Source organism: Abrus precatorius, unplaced genomic scaffold (assembly GCF_003935025.1).
Source record: "Abrus precatorius isolate BTA unplaced genomic scaffold, Abrus_2018 Scaffold4, whole genome shotgun sequence".
In the NCBI taxonomy this organism is placed as follows: Eukaryota; Viridiplantae; Streptophyta; class Magnoliopsida; order Fabales; family Fabaceae; genus Abrus; species Abrus precatorius.
The window spans coordinates 17,331,784-17,353,341 of record NW_020874384.1 but is presented as its reverse complement, the minus strand read 5'-3'; the positions used below and the strand labels follow the sequence as shown (position 1 = coordinate 17,353,341).

General features: G+C 33.1%; 1 protein-coding gene across 5 annotated transcripts; it reads left to right on the top strand.

Annotated features, from left to right (window-relative positions):
• Positions 1-798: 798 nt before the first annotated feature.
• Positions 799-21,242, top strand: LOC113865988 (CHD3-type chromatin-remodeling factor PICKLE). Of its 5 annotated transcripts, none has more exons than XM_027500836.1 (32): positions 799-999; positions 1,084-1,149; positions 2,819-2,988; positions 4,347-4,484; positions 4,587-4,741; positions 4,950-5,111; positions 5,687-5,934; positions 6,042-6,137; positions 6,463-6,599; positions 6,672-6,884; positions 7,012-7,119; positions 8,756-8,806; positions 8,912-9,011; positions 9,852-9,994; positions 10,116-10,219; positions 10,467-10,605; positions 10,706-10,875; positions 12,462-12,528; positions 12,604-12,726; positions 13,724-13,833; positions 13,912-13,993; positions 15,153-15,344; positions 15,693-15,843; positions 15,954-16,059; positions 16,153-16,227; positions 16,892-16,953; positions 17,055-17,131; positions 18,009-18,139; positions 18,568-18,940; positions 19,787-19,919; positions 20,274-20,344; positions 20,480-21,242. In XM_027500836.1, exons 3-32 carry the CDS (start codon positions 2,842-2,844, stop codon positions 20,951-20,953), a joined length of 4,338 nt encoding a protein of 1,445 aa, XP_027356637.1. In that variant the 5' UTR covers positions 799-999; positions 1,084-1,149; positions 2,819-2,841; the 3' UTR covers positions 20,954-21,242. The 5 variants fall into 5 exon arrangements, with proteins under 5 accessions (XP_027356637.1, XP_027356636.1, XP_027356640.1 ...); XM_027500835.1 differs by having other exon boundaries at positions 15,951-16,059; positions 20,480-21,240; XM_027500839.1 differs by having other exon boundaries at positions 15,957-16,059; positions 20,480-21,092.
• Positions 21,243-21,558: the final 316 nt, after the last annotated feature.

Below are 21,558 nucleotides of genomic sequence, written 5' to 3'. Positions count from 1 at the left end.
TGAAAAAAAATATTTAAGTTAAATTTTGAATGTGAAAAGTTTAAGTAGTAAATAAGAAGACTTTCGCCTGTCAGCAAAATCTTTAATTCATATAGCGTTTAACTTATAAAAATATTGTACACCATTTTAAAGACAAAATTAGAAAAGAATTTTGAAATTAGGATTAAAATTGTTTAATTATTTTAAAATCAAGAGAGTCCTAAAATGGGATCAAAACACTGTCTTAAAAGAGTTGATTATTTCAAATGCACCCAATTAATGTGAAAGTATGCTTTTAAGATTGGAAATGAACAACAATACATTGATTGAATAAAGATCAATGGTAACTAATAAATTGATAACAAAAGAGAAAACAAAAAATATAGAGTGGGTCAAATAAAAAAAAATGACAATGTTAAGGATTACTTTAGAATGTTGATTAAACATTTTAAATATAAGTTACAAAGTACAAATACTTAATATACCACGAACCTCTGTACCAATAAAATAAATATTCAACCGACAAATATTTAATGTTGTTTTTTTAGTAATTAAAATAATATAATGAAAATGTTATATGTTTGAAAGAAACTATTTAGTAAGATTCAATGGAATATTCCTTTTCAAAAGTTTTTTTAATATATATTTATGTTACATATAATAAACAAATAACACTTGAAAAAAAAAAAAGCCATTTTTTTGTTAGAAATCTGTTGACACCAATTTTTTAAAAATTGTTGACACGACTCTTAAACGGCCAGGGATCACAAAAATAAAACCTAAGTAGCTTAAAAAAAAATGAAAATAAAACTGAGGCTCAAGAAAAATAAAACTTAATTTCGTATTTCTTTATTTTAGGGGAAAAAAAATAGCATCTATGCTTTCGTCTACCAATTTTTTTAATATATATCTTTTTCATATTAATTTCACCCCGAAAATTTCAGTGCTTGTTTAGTTGTTATTCAAAAAATTTCCCTATAAACAGATTCGGTGTGGCTGTTAAATCTCGTCACTGTCCTGGTGAGTCTAGCATCCCTGTTTCTCCCCTCACCGCCTGTTTTTATTTTTATTTATTCACTTTCTTTTTTCTTTTCTTAACTCCAGGTTTGGGTTCCCGCGAAATTCCTGAAGCTCCTCTTTCCAGATCGCTGGAAAATCGTGCACTCTACGGTACATCTCACTCTGAATTTTCATTTCGCACTTCACTTCGATGACTCATAGCTCAGAAATTGCTTGATTAGCTAACGAATCCCTCTCGTAACCATTTTGGAAATGGTGGATGATTCTCGACCAATCTAGGGTTTCAGTTTTGTTTTCCTTAATTGCAAGTTTTTACCAGCAATACCATACTTGTTCGCTAAGAATTAACAATAACATGCCAGTCTTATCTTATTGCTTCCTCGGTTTAGTGGTGAATCGCATGAGGAATCATACGCACATTGTTTTATATAACGTTTTATTGTTTATGCAGTTTCGTAGTTGTATTTGAGCTGTGGTGTTTACAATGTTTCATGGAATTTTCAGTTCCAACAATTTTTCAAGTAATTTGTTGATATTGATTTAACTGTTCTGCAATGATGACTTACTTTGCATAGTTGAAGCATGTCTGTATGTATATTTCATTGTTGTCCTGTTAACTGTGTTTATAAACCATGTATATTTACATTTATAAATCCATTTTCCCTGTATAAGGAATTGAGCGATTCTTCACATGTATACTCGCATTGACAGTGTGTATCTTGGAACTAGTTATTCATTTACATATAGAAGTGATGAATTAATTATATGTATGGTTTCTTCATTTGATCTGATATCCAAAATGACGTTGCCCGCATGTCCTATTGTTTCCCTCCAAATTCATACAATGCTTTCAGTCACATTGTTAACAGCAATTTAGTCATAATTGTTGCAAAGAGATGGAACTAGTTTCAGAATTAGATTTGGAAATATTATGGAAACCCTTATATAATACACACACATATACTAATACGCATACATATATATGGGTTAGGATAAAATGACATCAAGTGTCAAATTTAAGGAAATGACACCTCTAATAACTTTTTATTGAAAGTGCATTTTATGCATCCAGCTGCTAGTTCTTATAATATTACCATGAAAATTATATATATAAAATTTACATAATTTATGTAAATTTTAAATATATCATTTGTTAAAATATAATGGAGCAATGAAGTATCTATTTATATTTAAATTGCACAAAAATTTGTGAACTTGATCTACTTCACAAGAATTTTAAAATCAATGGTTTGAATTAGTAAAATTCATTTTTTATAGAAGTTGTTAGAAGTGTCGCTTAATTAATTTTGATGTGTGATTTGATCATGACAATATGTGTTATATATATATATATATATATATGCCTTTTTACTTAATATATATTAAACCACATGCTTTGAAAATTAATGTGTCTAATTTGGTGTTTCAGCGATTAAAAGATAAAAGCATCCTACGTTTTCTACTTTCTTTTGAATGGGCTTTAGAGAGTTCTGAAGTATTAGTTATGCAAAATAATTGTACCCATCATTGATTCATCATCAAGCAACACTTGGAAACAAAAATCAGGGCCTAGGTTTCCACCAAATTGAACTCATTTCAATCTACTTACTGTATGCCTAAGGCATTTGTGAACATATGCATTTAATCTGTTTATTTATGTCTCAAGCAACAACTTTGCTACATTATGTGTGTAAAGTATTCTTCCACCCCTCTTCCCCTGGGGCCTGGATGATTGGTCCATTTTTGAAAATTGTCACTTAATAGAAGGTTTGGACGATAGAATCAACACATCATTGTTTGTTCCTCTTCTGTGCTTCAGGATTTCTATTGTTTTAGCAGAAAATGAGTAGCTTGGTGGAGAGGCTTCGTGTAAGATCAGATCGCAAGCCAATTTATAATATTGATGAGTCAGATGATGATGCTGATTTTTTGCCAAGAAAATCTGGGACAACACAGGAAAAATTAGAGAGGATAGTGAGAAGTGATGCGGTATATTACTTCCTTTTTGCTTTTATGATTTTCTTTTGACCTTGTTATACTTATTTTTGTATAATGTTCAGTGCACTCCTCAGTATACTTGCCATAACAACTAACAACAGAAACTCATATAATTGTCTGTGTTGTTCCCATGTATTGGAATTTGCATTCCTATTTGAGATCTCCTTGATAAATTTTAAGAATGTAAACATCTCTGACCTATTATTGATTGGTGACAAGTGTGGAGGCATAAATTTTCTCCTTAAACTTTTCATTTTAATACTGTCTAATTTGGTATGAAAGTATACTCACTGATACAAGAGATTCAATATGGCCAACATAGTAAAGGAAAGAGCACGGTTAAGCTGCTAGGGAGCTTTAATGCCTTGAGTTAGTGGCAGAAATAAGCGCATGCCTCTTTGAAGGAAGACAGTAGTAGTAGAAAAAAATGAAAACAATAAGATAGTCAACTATTTGACCATTAATTGCAATATGAATTAAGTACTCAGGTGGTCAAGTCAACATTCATACCTCATTGTAAAAACAAAAGATTAAGATGTTTAATTTACATTTTTCAAAGTAGCTTGCTGCTAAGAGTTCCAAAGACCAACAATTAGTTGTTGTTGTTACTAGGCAAATGTATGGTTAAGTTAATGTATCAATAAACTGGAAATTTCTGTTAGAAAGACCCTTGTTATTGTTATCGTCTATAATTCTGACTCATTTGCCACCTTTAACATCACACTAGCAAGTTAGATGGCTGGGCTTTATGATTACTTACAGTTATAGGTGTGAGTATGGCGTTAGAGGCATTACCTCAATGTAGGAGCAGCACCTCAACCATCAAAGGGTGCTGATCCCTTCTAGATTCTTGCCTCAGTGCCTTAGTTGTGCCTTTCACTACATTGGCTATAGCATAAAAATAGATTTAAACCGTTATGAGAAATTTGGAGTAGTCTCTTAGCTTCTTTGTAATGATCTGATAATGGCTATTTAAGAATTAAGAAATTTCCTTATTGGATGCTAAAAGAGATTGGCAAACCTTGCTACTTGATGTGTTTTCTTGTTTTTCTGATTTTTTCATTCTTTTAGTTTCTCTGACTCATTATACTCCTCTCTCTTTCTATTGTCTAACAAAATTTGTTCTTTATCCAAATGTAAAAAATGTTATGTTACAAACACATTATGAATATTATTATTCTCATTAATAATAATAGTTGAAGCTAACTTCTAACCGTAAATGTTGAATATTTGACATTGCTTGGTATAGTTAGCTTCTTTGCAGATTTGGTGTTATTGCTTTACAATGATAAATGTTTGTTCTCACTTTCCCCTCTTTTTTGCTTTAATTTTTCAATTCTTCTCAATAGAAAGAAGATTCATGTCAAACTTGTGGAGAAAGTGAAAATCTTCTGAGCTGTGAAACTTGCACATATGCTTACCATCCTAGATGTTTAGTTCCACCACTTAAAGGTCCCCTTCCAGGCAATTGGAGGTGCCCTGAATGTGTAAGTGTTTATATTTTGTACTGGCAATATTATAATGATTTTCTGTTTTTTAGTGGTAGCCAGTACTTATATATATTTTTGTATGTATACATATTTTTTCAGGTTAGCCCACTTAATGATATTGATAAGATATTAGATTGTGAGATGCGTCCCACTGTAGCCGCTGACAATGATGCCACAAAATTAGGGTCAAAGCAAATTTTTGTCAAACAATATCTTGTTAAGTGGAAGGGACTATCATATTTACATTGCACATGGTAAATTTGTTGGAACTCATCCTTTACTATGTTCTACCTTTCTGTGTTGTCAAGTAAACTTTTTGCATGCTTATTCTGTGTTACTTTCAATTCCTCACTTTTACTCTATCTATATATGTATTCACACCCAATTTTTTGCTTTCAGTATTATTATTATCTTACATGTACTCTTTTCTATTTACCTGTTGCATGTGCTTCTTTTCTTTAGGGTGCCAGAGAAAGAGTTTTTGAAAGCATTCAAAACTCATCCTCGTCTTAAGACCAAAGTGAACAACTTCCATCAAAAAATGGCATCTGTCAATACTTCTGATGAAGACTTTGTTGCTATTCGACCTGAATGGACTACGGTTGATCGAATACTTGCTTGCAGGTAGTTTGAATGATAGAATATTTAACAGCAATTTTGGTTATGTTGGCAGGCTATGTTAGGTCAGGTGCAAACTTTCATTCTTGACTTTAGGTGTGTGTAAGTGCATGTGTGTGAATTATGCATAGATCATTTTGCAGTTTTTTGGGTTGATATTTTCATGTAGATGGAGTTTTGAATCTTCATTTTAGCTCTTAGTTTTCTTCTAGTTTAGCCCTCTTATATGATGATAAATCATACTGGATTTTATCCTAGTCAAGTAATAGGAAATAGTATATTGGCTGAGAGAAATTATTCTAGTATACATGATGGAGAATATCCTCAAATTTTTTGTTGTCTTTTACTATTTTTCCTTGTCTTCTTCATTGATACTTTTTTCTTTTATTTTTCTCCCCAACCAGAGAAAAACCTTGCTATTGTCAATTTTTTTGTAATGTAATCGTGAGAATGATGACAGTGCAATGTGCAACATAATGGCTTAGAAAGTTTGCATAATCTTTTTATCCTATTTTTTCCTCTAAAATTGGCAACAAATATACGTTTTTGTTGAATTTGAATATGTTGTTTAAATGGAACAGGGGTGGTGATGATGAGCGAGAATATCTTGTGAAGTGGAAAGAGCTTCCTTATGATGAATGCTATTGGGAGTTTGAGTCGGATATTTCTGCATTTCAGCCAGAAATAGAAAGATTCAATAGATTTCGGTCTAGATCCAGCAAATTTTCTTCTAGTAAACAAAAAAGCAGTGTTAAGGATGATGCTGAATTGAGGAAACATCAGAAAGAATTTCAACAATATGAACATAGCCCTGAGTTTCTTTCAGGTGGTATGTTGCTTTAGCTCATTTATTCTTCTGGAAATGTTATGTTTGATGTATAATTTTTTAGATGGGGATGATCTAGTTTGCCTGATTTTACTTTTACATTAATGAAGGTACACTTCACCCATATCAGCTTGAAGGCTTGAACTTCCTACGATTCTCTTGGTCCAAGCAAACTCATGTTATACTTGCTGATGAAATGGGACTGGGTAGGCTGTCTGTTTATCTCTCTTTTTGTCTGTCTATTTATGCACTCCCTTATTTTTGGGTTATTAAAAAGTTTAGGCGGATGGAAGGCTACTCCATCCCCAAAGCAAGGGCATGCTACAAGCCCCAACAAGGGCTGATAGGTAACGGCATGCTACAAGCCCCAACAAGGGTTTATAGTGTACCTATAAGCAATTCGTTTTGAGCTGTACCAAGCCCTGTTGGGCCTGTCTGTCCTTTTACTGTTTGTCTCTCCTCCCTCTGCCAATTTGAAGTTACTTGAGAAGTATATTATTGCACCAAAATGGCTGAGCTTTTCACCTGCAGGAAAAACCATTCAAAGCATTGCTTTCTTAGCATCCCTTTTTGAAGAGGGCGTCTACCCCCATCTAGTGGTTGCTCCACTTTCAACATTGCGAAACTGGGAACGTGAATTTGCAACATGGGCACCTCAAATGAATGTGGTATGTATACAGGGATTTCTTAGTAATGTCATTGAGGTAATTACATTTTTAATTCTATGTTTGCTTTTGTAGCTTATGTATGTTGGATCTGCCCAAGCTCGCAGTGTCATAAGAGAGTATGAATTTTACTTTCCGAAGAAACAGAAGAAGATCAAGAAAAAGAAATCTGGTCAGATAATTAGTGAAAGCAAGCAAGAAAGGATCAAGTTTGATGTCCTTTTGACTTCATATGAAATGATCAACTTTGACACAGCATCATTGAAACCTATAAAATGGGAGTGCATGGTATGATTCTTCTTACCATTATATTACTAGAACAAGATATATTAGTGTGCCAGTTGCTTCTATTACTGCTATTCTCATTTCTGGTTTCTTCAAATGCTGATAGCCTGACATCTTTATGTGTATGTAGATAGTTGATGAAGGTCACCGTCTCAAAAATAAAGATTCAAAATTATTTTCTTCATTGAAGCAGTATTCTAGCAGACATCGTGTTCTCTTGACTGGAACTCCTCTTCAGGTTCATTTTAAATTTTATCATAGTGATTTATTGTGGGACTATGCCCTAACTTTCTTCTATTGGTTAATTGAGTCATATTTTTGGTTTGTTTTTTGGGCATGCTGGCTGGATTCTGTCTGAAAAATTAGTTGTGGCTATAGACTAATGCCACAAGTTCCATTTTCTGAACCTGGATCATACAATTGTTAGTGGATTGCTGGATTTTGAATTGCTCATATATTTCCTTAAAATATATTTAGTTTTTTTTAATATATCCAGCGTGAAGCTTTGTTACCTTTTGTTGAGAAAAGAGAACAAGAAACATAGGATGAATCCATGTATTTTGACTACACACCGAAACATATATTTATAATAGGAATTGTTGATACAAAATAAGAAGTTACTATAATTATAAAGATACTAATTTTCCTATTTACGATATTACTCTAATTACATAATTCCAACACCTTCATTGTACCATCAATGCTTATCATAATATTTTTGTTGCCTTAACTTGGAAATTGTCACATCCAGGTCATGTGCAAAACTGGGTGTGTTGTCTGTGATCAGTTCTGAAAAACTTGTTTTTAGGGTTTTCCCCCCCTCCACAGCTCTGCCCCCCACCCCATTTTTTATATGCTGGGAGGGAAAGTGACATAATATTTTTGCCTCCCCATTATCCCGAGTCAGAATATTTTGGAATAAAATCATATAGTCGGTCAACCATTCTTCATGTTTGGAAGCACTCCATTATCTGCCTCTACCCAGTGCTTTCTGTCTCCTCCCACAGTGCTTCTTGCCAGAGTTGGTTCCCCTTTGTCCATTATCTGCCCACAGCACTGTCTCTTCCCACACCATCCACTCTTTGTTTACTTTGAAATTTACATGTTAGTTTATGTTTCAGTATAGACATGAATTTTTTAACTTTGTAATGCCAATATCTGTATGTTTTAAATGCTTTTTTTTATGTGAATGTGAAAATATATCATGTTTTTTTCAATTATTGATCATGTATCTTATGATTCATAATATGACGATTCATGATTCAGAAAATGGATCTTCTGACTCAATTTAAATCTTGATTGGATAACCTTGAATATTATTAATATATGAATGAAATTGGCAAAAGGCAAATTTATGTGGAGGTGGAGCTCCCAATCTTGATTAATTTTGCCATTGTAAGATGCACATTGAGACGCCTTTATTTATTAAACAACAAGGACAGAATTCAGTTAACTGAAAGGTCAATTCCACTGCCAATAAAACCTCAAACTGTCTGTATAATTACCAGTTGTTGAAACTAGAAAGACTATCTCAAGTCAGATTATGGAATCACATGAATATTGATTATGCCTATGCTTTGTGTGAGTCTTTACTATGAGCTATTTTGTATTTCTGGGTGTTTACAGTGACATAGTTACACAAATTTGAATTTTTGAATAATTAATTTCTTGTTTTGATTCTGGATTATCAACTCTTATCTAGAATCAATGGTTGGATTTGTTAAATTTCCTATTGAAATTTACGAATGGAAACTTATCTGGTACGCTGTATACCTTTTAATGCACATATTGTTGTTTAAAGCGAGGTTGCTTATATTGAATTCATCTGTTGGAAGTTGAAATGTACTAATGACAGCTTGTCTGATGCATTTCAGAACAACTTGGATGAACTTTTTATGCTTATGCACTTCCTTGATGCTGGGAAGGTTTGTATGAGAAATGTGCTATAAGATAAAACATGATTTTAGATTATTAAATTTGCTCATGAAGGTCAAGAGTATCTCATGGTCTATCTTTTTGAATATTGGTAGTTTGGAAGTTTAGAGGAGTTCCAGGAAGAGTTTAAGGATATCAATCAAGAGGAACAGATCTCAAGGCTTCATAAGATGTTGGCCCCACATCTCCTGCGAAGTAAGCGTCTTAATCTTGAAAATGTGTCACGATTTCACTTCCTTTTTTGCTTGTCTAGATTATAGTTCAACCTCAAGATCTATAATATGGTGTTGAGGCTATTAGTTGAAGTTTTTTGTTATGCTAATTTTGTGTTGCCTATATATATATATATTTCTTGCTCAAACTCTGATGAACTTGGTTTTCCAAGTCATAAAAATCAAATTTTCTGATACTTCAATGAAATTTGTCAAACTTGCCAGATCTTTGGGTATCAAGAAAGAATTGTTTTTGAAGAAAATATCAGAATTTTTAATATTCACTGAAAGAGCATTGCATCAGGCTTCTCAGTCAATATTAAGCAAATGATTGGATGTTTGGCTGTTTTTGATGTGCTATTCCTTTGTGCAAGACTTGGATCAATTTTGAAGATGTTGATCCTCCTTTCTCATTCTGTATACTCTGCAATCATTCTGCAGTGAAATGGTGTTTAGAAGTTTTTGATCTTGTTATGCATATAGGCTTCTATATCTCAACCAAAAGAAAAGTGATTGATATGTTGAAATGGTCCATAAATCTCTTGACTTTCTTATGGCAAGAAATTATTTTTTAATCGCTGAAGGATATTAATATTGTTTGTTTTAATGCTAGGCCTCTAAATTGAAGTTCACAGGGTTACTCTAATTCTGATAATTTGATTTTGTGGTTTTAAGTTTTGTGTTAATGGAAATTGCAAGAGGGCTCTCAGAGCCTTGGTTATTAATGGTTTTGTCATTCTGATAGTAAACTAAATAGTTGATAATTTGTTTATAGAAAAGTGTATTGCTGAGTTGTGGATTCACAATTTTAATACTCCTGCAGGAGTGAAGAAAGATGTCATGAAGGAGCTACCACCTAAAAAGGAACTTATTCTACGTATTGAATTGAGCAGCAAACAGAAAGAATATTATAAGGCGATTTTAACCCGTAATTATCAGATATTAACTCGTCGTGGTGGTGCACAGGCAAGATTGATGCTTTAGTGAACTGACCTCTTTGATTTAATATTAATCTTAGCTTCATAAGTAAAAGTCAAAACATCTTAACAGTTATGGTATCATTGTGTTTTGTATGTTTTTGAATCAGATTTCTCTTATCAATGTTGTTATGGAACTGCGTAAGCTCTGTTGTCATCCTTACATGTTAGAAGGAGTTGAACCAGATATTGATGATCCAAAAGAATCATACAAGTAAGTTCTTGTGTCACTATTTTGAGAGTGAAATTATGGTTGTCTGTTAGAAATACTGGGTTCTGTGCTTATATGGTGCTGAATGTTTCTTTTTTTACCTTATTTAAAATTGTTAGGTTTTGTTAATTGTAACAAAAATGAATTATTTTTCTATTATGTTGGGTTATATTATATTGTGATCTAATTTGTACTTGTACTATACATGAATGGATTTACTCTATTTTTCCTTTTCATTTTTATTTGACAGACAGTTGCTGGAATCATCGGGAAAGTTGCAATTGCTGGACAAGATGATGGTGAAGCTTAAAGAGCAAGGACATAGAGTCCTCATATATTCCCAATTTCAGCACATGCTGGACTTGCTTGAGGATTACTGTTCTTACAAGGTATGAGGTTATTGTGTTATAGTAATAGTAACCTATTGCTTTTTGAAGTTGATTGCTTCACTATGATATTCGTTTTTTTTTTTTCCTTTTGAAAAAATAGAATTGGCAGTATGAGAGGATAGATGGCAAGGTTGGTGGAGCTGAAAGACAAGTTCGCATAGATCGTTTTAATGCCAAAAATTCTTCAAGATTTTGCTTTCTGCTTTCTACTAGAGCTGGGGGATTGGGGATAAACCTTGCAACTGCTGACACAGTTATTATATATGATAGGTGAACCTTTTAATTCCTGTGATTGCCTTTCTCCTTCTTCTAGAATAATAAGTATGAAAATAAATATTAACAATTAGCCATGAAACAAGTTTTAATGTCTAAAGGATTTTCTTTTTTGAGTTAAAATATATCTTCAGCTTCCACAATTACAACTGCTATCTTCAATGCATTTGCATTTTCCTCTGGGAAAGCCAATAGAAATAGGCACAAGATAGCAGTTTATTGTATCCTGGCCATTCACTGTCTTAGTTCCATTGTAAATGAGTGGTTTGGTGAATTTCTCTTTATCTTCTTTATTACTAGTCTGTCTTGTTTCTTTTTGGCTGTTTCTTTGTTGTTTACTTTTGTGTATTATCTGTGTGAGTTGTTACTAGATTATCTTAAATTCTACTTTTTAATGTTAGTCTGGCAATAGCCTACTTAAGTATATGACAAGATTGAGCTTTTTCTGGTTGGCTGGGTTGTAAGCATGGGGCATTCATCTATGATCTGAAAAAGTTAGATGGTATTACAGCAACTTCCTGATCAGTTTGTCTTGCATGAACTTTTTTATTGAATATTTTTTAGTGACCAAATGAGTTTCTGGCGATACTTCTAAATGAGGTCTGGAAAAGAAGAATAATTTTAAGGGAACACAAAGTTCTCTTGCACAAATTTTTTGTACATGTTTAACAATGTTCTATGATTGGATAAGGATGGTGTGAATTACATTAAAAGGAAATTCGAGATTCTTGCTTTGCTGGTTCTAGCTAAGGCCTGTTTGTTTGTGTGTGTGTTTCTTTTAAGTGCTGCCTTAAATTTGATGACATGTTTTAAAAAATTTATTGAGTATATAAGTTTAAAAAACTAAAAAATAACTGTTTGTGCCTTTTTCTGAAGCTAAAAGAATAGCTTCTAAAGAAATGCTATAAAATACTTCCATATATAATCACTTTTTATGGTCTGAAACAATTTTCACCTTATTTGAATAAATCTGGAACAGTTAAAGCACATACGTTGCTTTGCACAACATGTTTTCTTTTGCTTATTTCCGTATAATGGATCTTTACAGTAATGTGGGAAGTAATCTTGTTAACCTCTTTGCTGTTTTGAAGTTAAATAATGGGGATCCTCATTACAGTCCTTTCTTTCATGCTTACAATCCATGTGATGCTGAAAGATTAAGCTTTTACTAGTGAGTTTCCCGTGCACTGCACGATATTATTAAATTAAATTTTTTTTTGTATAAAAATTAAGGGTATATTGTATGATTATTTTAAAATTTATAAATTTTAAAGAGTAAACATTTTCATTATTAATAAAAAATATTTTAGTATATTTAATAGGTCAATTAAAGAATTGAGAATTTTAAAATTTAAAATAAAATTATGAAGATTTTAAAATTCAAATTATAATTAAATAAAAAAGCAGCTACTCAATGTATGGAAAGTTATGTGGCATAATGAAAAAGCTAACAACTTTTAAAAACATTATCATTTAAAAATGAGTACTCCACATTTAATATATAGAGATAGAATCTTGCCGGTTTGTTGTATAATTCAATCCAATTTTTCTTTTAACTTACTGATCAAGATGTTATTCTATAGTGATTGGAATCCTCATGCTGATTTACAAGCTATGGCTAGAGCTCATCGACTTGGACAAACTAACAAGGTTTGAGGTTTTTCACTGGTACGTAGTTGATTATTATTGTTGACTTTAAATGTTATAATGATTCTGGCATTGTAGGTGTTAATTTATAGGCTTATAACACGAGGAACTATTGAAGAAAGGATGATGCAGATGACTAAGAAGAAAATGGTGTTGGAACACCTAGTTGTAGGGAGGCTAAAGGCTCAAAATATCAACCAGGTAAATAATTACTTATGGAAAATGATTGTGTTGTAAAAGCTGATAACAGTTGCAGTCTCATTGTTAAGGCTGCATTAATTATGATTGGTTAGGTGCTATCATCTTGTCTGCTTTTGCTTTTGTTTTATGAAACTATTGATATGACTGGATTGCAGAAACCTGATGGTAAATGGATATCATTGACTAGTAGTAAAGCATGGGTGCAGGAGTATCAAATGTCTTCCTTTTCCAATTCATATATACTCATTCGTAGTCATTGTTGGTAGCACTGTTTATTTTACCTTCGTGTCAGAATATGACTAACTTGTTGGTATATTTGTACATAGTTGTAATAGAATATACACATAAATTGATTTTATTTCTTACTGAAAGTAGATGCTCCTTAATGCATTTTTTTTCACTAAAAGAAGGAAATATTATTAAGAAAAAGAGAAAGGAAACACATGAAAGTGAAAATGAGGGTAAGGTATATACTCCTTAAAAAGATGATAAAAGAAGTGATAAAGGTGCATTAACAAATTAAAGCACTCAATTCTCTATACTTACCAGACAAAGTAAATTCCCTAGTTTAACTAATAGGGAACTCCAGAAAATAGGCAGAGGCATTGTACCTGTATGAATGCCCTAAACTCCTCAGTAAAAAAGCTGCTTTTAGAATTGAACAATCATATATTTCAAATGGGAAACTACCATAAATAACAATGAACACATGAGCTTCCTACATGGTCCAATGTGTCCTTGGGGGTATTTGTTCTTACCCTTTTCCCATATATAAAGTTATTGATATGTACAAGCTGCTAACCCATATTTATTTTGAGTATATTAATTGAGTCTGGGATATGCTATTTTTGTTCTAGAGTTTGAGATTGTCTAAAATAGTGAAGTCTAATGTCGATTAGGAATTTTAATTATTTAACAACAGATTGAACATTTGATCTGTCCATTGAACATAGAAATATAAAAGATTTGATGTAGTTTTTGGCTTCATTGTGCTCAGGAAGAGTTGGATGACATCATAAGGTATGGTTCAAAAGAGTTATTTGCAGATGAGAATGATGAAGCAGGCAAATCCCGTCAAATCCATTATGATGCTGCTGCTATTGACAGGTAATCAAGCATACTTCTCCTTAAATATGATAGCAATATGCTTAAGAATTTTATTTCTTGTATGTTTCTTCTTAATAGATTGCTAGATCGTGATCAAGTTGGAGATGAAGAGGCTACTTTGGATGATGAAGAAGAAGATGGATTTTTGAAGGCCTTTAAGGTTGACTGTTCATACTTGCATATTAATTTTTGTGCTCTTAATGCATATTCAACTTTGATTTATCCACCGTGGTTTATGGTGAATTGACAGATGACTAATTTCTACCCGTCATTTATCATTTTATAGTAACAGATCTATATGGACTTAGATACCCCGTATAAATCAATCAAAAGAAAATTGGATGTGAGAAGTACAACTAGATTGGTCTGTCTGTGCACAAAAAAATGTTTTGGCCGCATCTACTTTATGGATTTTTTTTGGTTTTGAAAGTATTGCTCTGGCAATCCACTGGTCATGAGTATTTAGCTTTACTGTACCTATATCTAGGCTTGGTTTTGGAATTTGCTACCATTGATGTAACCATTATGTGGGCCTCTAGTGGATTGTCTCTTTGATCTCATCCTGAAGTACATTTATTATTCTGTAGCTACATATTTCATCATGCTCTTCTATTCATTGAAATATTTTTTTAAGAAAAATTTCAAGCAAAAAAGTTTTGCATTTTTCCCTTTCTCTTTCCTAATTATATTTGTGAAATGCAATTTCTCTTAGCGTAGAGCTCCTTAAACATGCTAAACTGAAATTTGTTGAATATTGAAAATTTAAATTATTGGTATGAACAATGTGTAACTGCAAAAATGAACTCATCTTTATGATTTTTATGGTGGATTTTATGAAACGATGGTTGGCTAAATTTTGAATGCAAGTGATAGTTTTTTTCACTTTTCTTCCTTTGTAATTATATTTGTGACATGAATTTTTGTCTTAGCCTAGAGCTCTTTAAACATGCTGAATTGAAAATGATTGAATATTAACAATTTAAATAATTAGTATTAACAACATGCAGCGGCAAAAATGAACTCATTTGTATAACTTTTATGGTGGATTTTTTGAAACAATTAGTTGCTAAATTCAGATGTACTGTCATTCCTAATAGTTTATTAAAATGAAGGTTGTTGAAAGTGCTACTTCTTTCTTCACAATATGGGAAAAATTTGTGAAAAATGTGCTTGTAGTTGTTGATGGAGCACTCTTCCCCCACATCAATTTTACCTTTATTACAACAAATAACTGTGCATAATTTATTTGCTACCATTCATTTGACGGTTTCCATTTGGGTTCTGTGCTTTTAATTGACTGAATGCATTCTATGATCTAGGTTGCAAATTTTGAGTATGTTGATGAGGTTCAGGCTGCAGCAGAAGAAGAGGCAGCACAAAAAAGAGCAATGGAGACTCTGAACAGTTCAGAAAGAACGCATTACTGGGAGGAGTTGTTAAAAGACAGGTATCAAGAGCATAAAGTTGAGGAGTTTAATGCCTTAGGCAAAGGGAAGCGAAACCGCAAGCTGGTATGTGATTCTTGAATTTTTTCCATTTTTGTGTATTAATTTGCAATAGAAAGATTATCAGTTCTTGTCATTTATGAGTTTGAGATTACAATCAACTGTGTCAATTCATACTCGGTTTGCTCTCTAATGTTACTTTCTACCTTAGTACGTCTTGAGGAGTTTGTTCCTCTTTTTCCTTTCAATATATGATGTATGCTAAGCGAATGATCTGTGGAAGTCTGTTTGTTTGTCTTGGCCCGGTGGGGGGGGGGGGCGGGTTGCAACCTCTGTGGTTAATTTTGTCAAGTTACCTTTTCTGTATCTTCTTTTAATTTGTCGTGATGTAGTATTTATTACTTGACTTTGCAGATGGTTTCTGTTGAGGAGGATGACCTTGCTGGTCTGGAAGATGTAAGCTCTGACGGGGAAGATGACAATTATGAAGCAGATCTTACAGATGGTGATTCAAATTCTACTGGAACTGCTACTATTAGAAGGCCTTATAAAAAGAAAGCACGTGGTATGTGCCAATATTTAATTAATGTTTTGAGTTTTTAAATGATATGATGGACCTAGATTATCTGGCTTGATATGAGGGTGAGGCTAATATTCATTTACTTTTATTAGCAGCAGATAGCACAGAGCCACTTCCTCTGATGGAAGGGGAAGGAAAAGCATTCAGAGTGCTTGGTTTTAATCAAAATCAGAGGGCTGCATTTGTGCAAATTTTGATGAGGTTACTTTCTCTTCATGTTTTTATATATTAAGTTGAGAAAAGGGTTTTACATGTCAATTTCTGTGGTTCATCTCACTCTTGTGTGTATTACAGGTTTGGAGTTGGTGATTTTGATTGGAAGGAGTTTACTTCCCGGATGAAGCAGAAGACTTATGAAGAAATCAAAGAGTATTAATATGTTTTTTCTTTAATCTGTTACTCTATTTAGGATGTTTGATATATTTCTGAGTTTTTATTTTAAATATAATTTTGGGTTTATGTGCAAACATTTATACATAATTTTATATTGTATATTAATAACTACTCTCTTCATGTGGGGCACTGCATGTGAGGTTGTTGCATTGTTTTGTCTTTCCTTTGCTTTGGTTTTGTTGGAACTTCTTGTTGGCCCTACAAAAATATGTAAAGTTGGTTAAAGCTGCAATGAAACTGCTATTTTGCCTTTGGACACATCCTGCATGATGTACTCCTCAAGTACTTCTCTCTTAATGTTACATGTGCTTTCTGTCTGGCAATTTATCTGTATATGGCATGCACACATATGTTAAGCATGGGCTTATATTTGTTATTTGATGTGTAAGCACATGCATGTACTTGTGGATATATACCTAATTGAAAATTTATTAGTAAACTTAAGGTAAAAAAGGCCCAAATAAACATAAAAATTGCAATAAAAACCTGTTTTGGATTATGCTAAGCATTACCATACTGAATGATGATGATATAGTTTTTTAACATTGTTTAATAATTTTATTACCCATCTTATGATTTTGTCATAACTCAAGTCATTCTTTGTGAGTGAATTTGACTTGTATATATATTTTGTTTACAGTTATGGAACCCTTTTCCTGTCTCATATTGCTGAAGATATAACTGATTCCTCTACATTCACAGGTGATAGATCTTAATTGCCATTAGAACTTCTCTAATTTCCCTCCTTTTCCCTGCATCTTTTGTTTCCGAATCTTACTTTTTTGTATATAATTTTCCTGTAGATGGTGTTCCCAAAGAAGGACTCCGAATCCAAGATGTACTTGTTAGGATTGCAGTTCTGCTCTTGATAAGGGACAAGGTAAGTTATGAATTACGTTTGCATATTTTAACTGATCATTATAAGCATTTTATATGATTCTGCTCCATTGGTCAATATAAGGGGTATGGTAAAAGTTTAAGATAGGAACTCTTGGTAAAAATATTTCCAGTTCAGAGAATTATTCACTCAATTGTTCTGTCTTCGATGTGCAATGAATTGTTAATGAGTAGCCACTTAATCTCAATTAACTGCTTGTGTGGTTAGTTGTTCTCACACTAGATATTATTTTACCAAGATTATCATCATCATGTCATGTGAAGCTGTTCTTGAGTTCAACTATTATTCTAAAAATTTGTGATAGCATCTTGATGCATGCCCGGGTATTAAATGCTCCAATACCCTTCTTTGCAGTGTTTTGGGAAATATATGATGAAAATGGAACTTCATGCTTCTGTATTTATGATTTTAATTTGTCCTCAGAGTATATAAGTAGTTTATGCTATCAATGGACCATGAGGTGCCACCTATTTAAAGATGGTCTGAAGCATTCATTTAAAGAAAAACTTGGTTTCTATAATTATGTGGAACTTTCTGTTTGTTGATGTCTTATTGTGTCAAAGACTTAGGGTGTGTTAGTTTAGCCTATTTTAAAGAAATAGTCTTATTCCTGGCAGCTTTGTGAGTGTTTTTGATAAATAAGTGAGTAGTTGCTGGATTTTTTATTTTTTATTTTCCAAAACATGCACTTTGAGATTGGATTTAAGTTTAACTTGCATATTACTTTTCCTTTTGGGTTCAGGTTTTTTGTTTCCATTTATTTATTTATTTTTGGGGAAGGACGTTGAATGTGTTTTTCAAAGTTAAATGTTGTCTAGCTGAAAATGTATTTTCCTCCTCCTGGGATGTGGAATGACAGGTGAAGTTTGCATCACAACATTCTCAAACAACATTGTTTTCGGATGACATCTTATTACGCTATCCAGGTTTGAAGGGTGCAAAGATATGGAAGGAGGAGCATGATTTAGTTTTACTGCGTGCTGTTTTGAAGTATGTATTTCAATACAGCTTTTGTTTTCTTGAACAGTGTGACAAATAATATCTTCTAACTGCATGATATTAGCCATCAAATATTTGCATGTGTAATTACTGGGAGTGTTTATTGCCACTCCTATGTAAGTGATTTTTGTAAAACATCCCTGCTGTTAATATGGTTACAAGAGAGAAAAAAAATGGTATTCTAGACAAAATCACCTAAATAAGAGTGACAATTGACAATAGACACACTCTTAATTACCAACAAAAAATGTAGAATTAAATACCATAGAGTCTATGGTACTTGTCTACTGTGTTTTTGCAAGTTAGTTTTCATTCTCCTTTGGTATATTCTAATGTAATTTTGGGTTTTTGGTTGTCAAATCTTTTGTCGAGTCTATTTGTTGATATATTATTTTCTAACATAAATCTTTCTATATAAGGCATGGGTATGGAAGGTGGCAAGCTATTGTTGATGATAAGGATCTGAAGATTCAGGAGGTCATATGCCAGGAGTTGAATCTTCCCTTTATAAATTTACCAGTGCAAGGACAAGTTGGCTCTCAGGCACAAAATGGAGCAAATTTGACAAATGCGGAAGTACCCAGCAATCAATCTAGGGAAAATGGTGGGGGTGACATAACTGCGGATGGTGCACAAGGTTCTGGTGATGCTAGGAACCAAGCACAGTTATATCAGGACTCCTCCATATTATATCATTTTAGAGACATGCAGAGAAGACAGGTTGAGTTTATAAAAAAGAGGGTTCTTCTCTTGGAAAAAGGGCTTAATGCAGAGTATCAGAAAGAATATTTTGTAAGTGTCATGGTGCTTAAAATCTTATAAATAATTTCCTTCTCTTAGGAATGCATAAGATTCAGGAATAGAACAATAGTTGAAAATTGATCATAGATGCATTATTTTTTATCAGAAGTTTCCTTGTTAGGTACTGCCAATCAAAAGAACTGCTACTACTTTGAGAGTGCTAGGATTTAGCTTTATAATGAGGTTGAGAGGTGAAAGCTAAATAAACATGGCTGTTATGGTTTTTATGTTCTATTATCTTTTTTTGGTGGTTATGGAAGATGAAGAAAGAATTTATTGGGAAATGGAAGAGTAGGGGAGAATGATCTTTCTGTATGTACCCAACTTCAGGTAGCTGATAACTTATTGTCTTGGCTTTACTGCTCCGTCTTATGGAAAGTTGGGCATGCACTACTGTCTGTACATCGGAGTGGTGACCTGTAGTGGTCATTGTCTATGTCCAAGTACTAATTTGTTTTTATGGCATACAATGGAAGGCCACAATTAGGTACTATTGTCTTTGGTTGATGTTCATGAGCCTCTTAATAGTTGGATATTTCCTAAAGCATATTAGGTTTCCATCTATACTTACTCCCAGAAGTATCTTTTTTGTGCTTTTCCACTCCCATATGTATCATTTTTCACTCCCATACCTGTTGTAGAACTTCATGTTCAGTTTGGTTTTCGATTATTGCCATCAATAAGTATTCTGCATTCACAGCCTTAGTTAAAGCTATAGATGTACTTTCATTTTGTATAGATTTTACCGATGGTACATCATACAAAAGTACAGAATGTGTGATTTGTAAAAGGCTTGCTTGTGGGCTGACATTTCTTCCTCATGAACTTTGTTTTTAGGGTGATCCTAAAGCAAATGAAGTAACAAATGAAGAACTGAAAAGTGAACTCAAGGCTACAAATATTCCTAGTTATAAATTAGGGGACACAGACACCCAAATGATTGATCATCTGCCGCAAGTTGAAACAATAGGTATGATTCTATTCTTGTTCACTAGGTACTGTGTCTAAATCAGACAACAGCAGTTGCCTAGTTTGCATCAGAAATGGAGGAAATCTTGCATGATCCTATAATATTTCACCTGGACAATTAAATGACATTGCTCAGAAATAGAATCTGTGCTGTCAGATTAATGTTAAAGCAAGTATGCAAGAATCTCTCCAGATATTTTATTAATGTGGTCTGTGTCTTGTAGTTTTTCCCATTTCATTGTTTTTTTCTTTGCTGATGTTATCCCACATTCTACGGTAACTATCAGCATACCCAACTGAAAATAGGGAAATAAAAGACTAGAAGACTTACTTGTAGTGCTGCCATTTTCTGCAGCTTCTGAAGAAATTTTGGTTGCTTGTGATAATGATCCAAATCGACTGGAATTAGTTCGACTTTACAATGAGGTAAAAGTGCTGTTGTATTCTCATGACCTGCTCTTGATAAGGGGTCACTTGGTCATTTCATTCAATTATATCAGGTGGTGGAAAGTAGTATTCTGCTGAGTATCTGTATTAACAATCTTTCCTCTTTATAAGCAGATGTGCAAGGTAGTGGAGGAAAACCCCATGGATTTAGTTCAAACTTCTTTGACAAGAGAACCAGCAGAGATCAATGGGGTTAAGAATTTCCCTCCGCTAGAAACCATTTGTGAAGAAATCAACAGAATTCTAACACCCGCACAAGAACAACCTATTTCAGAAATGCCAATATCAAATTCAGATAACAAATCAGAGGTTATATCACACGGTGAAGTTGTGGGCTCCAAGTCGCTGCCAATCCCTCAAGATGACAGCAAACGTGATGATTCAACGGACAACCAGAGTAAAGATATGATAATAGAATCTGAACTTAAAAACGAAAGCAGCTCAAGCTTGGTAAAAGAAATTAATGAAACACCGAGTCTTCCGGAGAAAGAGGAAAGTAATACAGAAATGGATGAAACTAAGAATGATGCTCCGTTGAATGAAAACCCAGAGAAATCTGATGCTGGGGTCATTGTATTGGATGATTAAACGCAATATCTAAGTAGACAGAAATTTGTTGTACCTTGTAACATAATAGTCTCAATCAACATTTTTTAACTCATTAGAAGTCAAGTAGATTAAAAACTAAAAGGCACTATCTAGCATATTCTGAGTTATTAAATCCCGTGCAACTAACTCGATTAGAAATTGTTAATTTTCGTGAGTTGTTGCCCTGATTTCTCTTTTCTAAGGAATTGAATTGAAGTCAATTGTATACTACACGATACGTTACCCTTGATTTCTCGTTAATGAAACTAATTATTATAATTATCCGTTGACATATTTTTTCTGGTCAAGGTATTTCAGTTTGAAAGAAGATTAATAGAATAGAAAGGGAAGCGGAACCAAAGGATTGCACATTTTGGACGGTATTGCCATGGTGAGAAGTAGAATATATAATTTACACAATCAAGGATTTGCGTGCAGGTTCTGCAGATATATTTGATGTATTATTCTGGACAGTCGAATGTTCAATTTTTCTGTAATTGACGACACTCGTCTTCCTCAAAACTGAAAAATATCCTAGCGTAGTCGTGTGAGAAAATAATTTAATGGTTTAGTCGCAATAAGCTGCACAATTGAAAATGTGCACC

Bases quoted from the DNA above. Each gene is read 5' to 3' on its own strand.
- LOC113865988 (XM_027500835.1), top strand. From the start codon at position 2,842: ATGAGTAGCTTGGTGGAGAGGCTTCGTGTAAGATCAGATCGCAAGCCA. The intron at 15,844-15,950 runs GTATGTGCCAAT...TACTTTTATTAG, and splicing joins TTATAAAAAGAAAGCACGTG to CAGCAGATAGCACAGAGCCA. The intron at 16,060-16,152 runs GTTACTTTCTCT...TGTGTATTACAG, and splicing joins TTTGTGCAAATTTTGATGAG to GTTTGGAGTTGGTGATTTTG.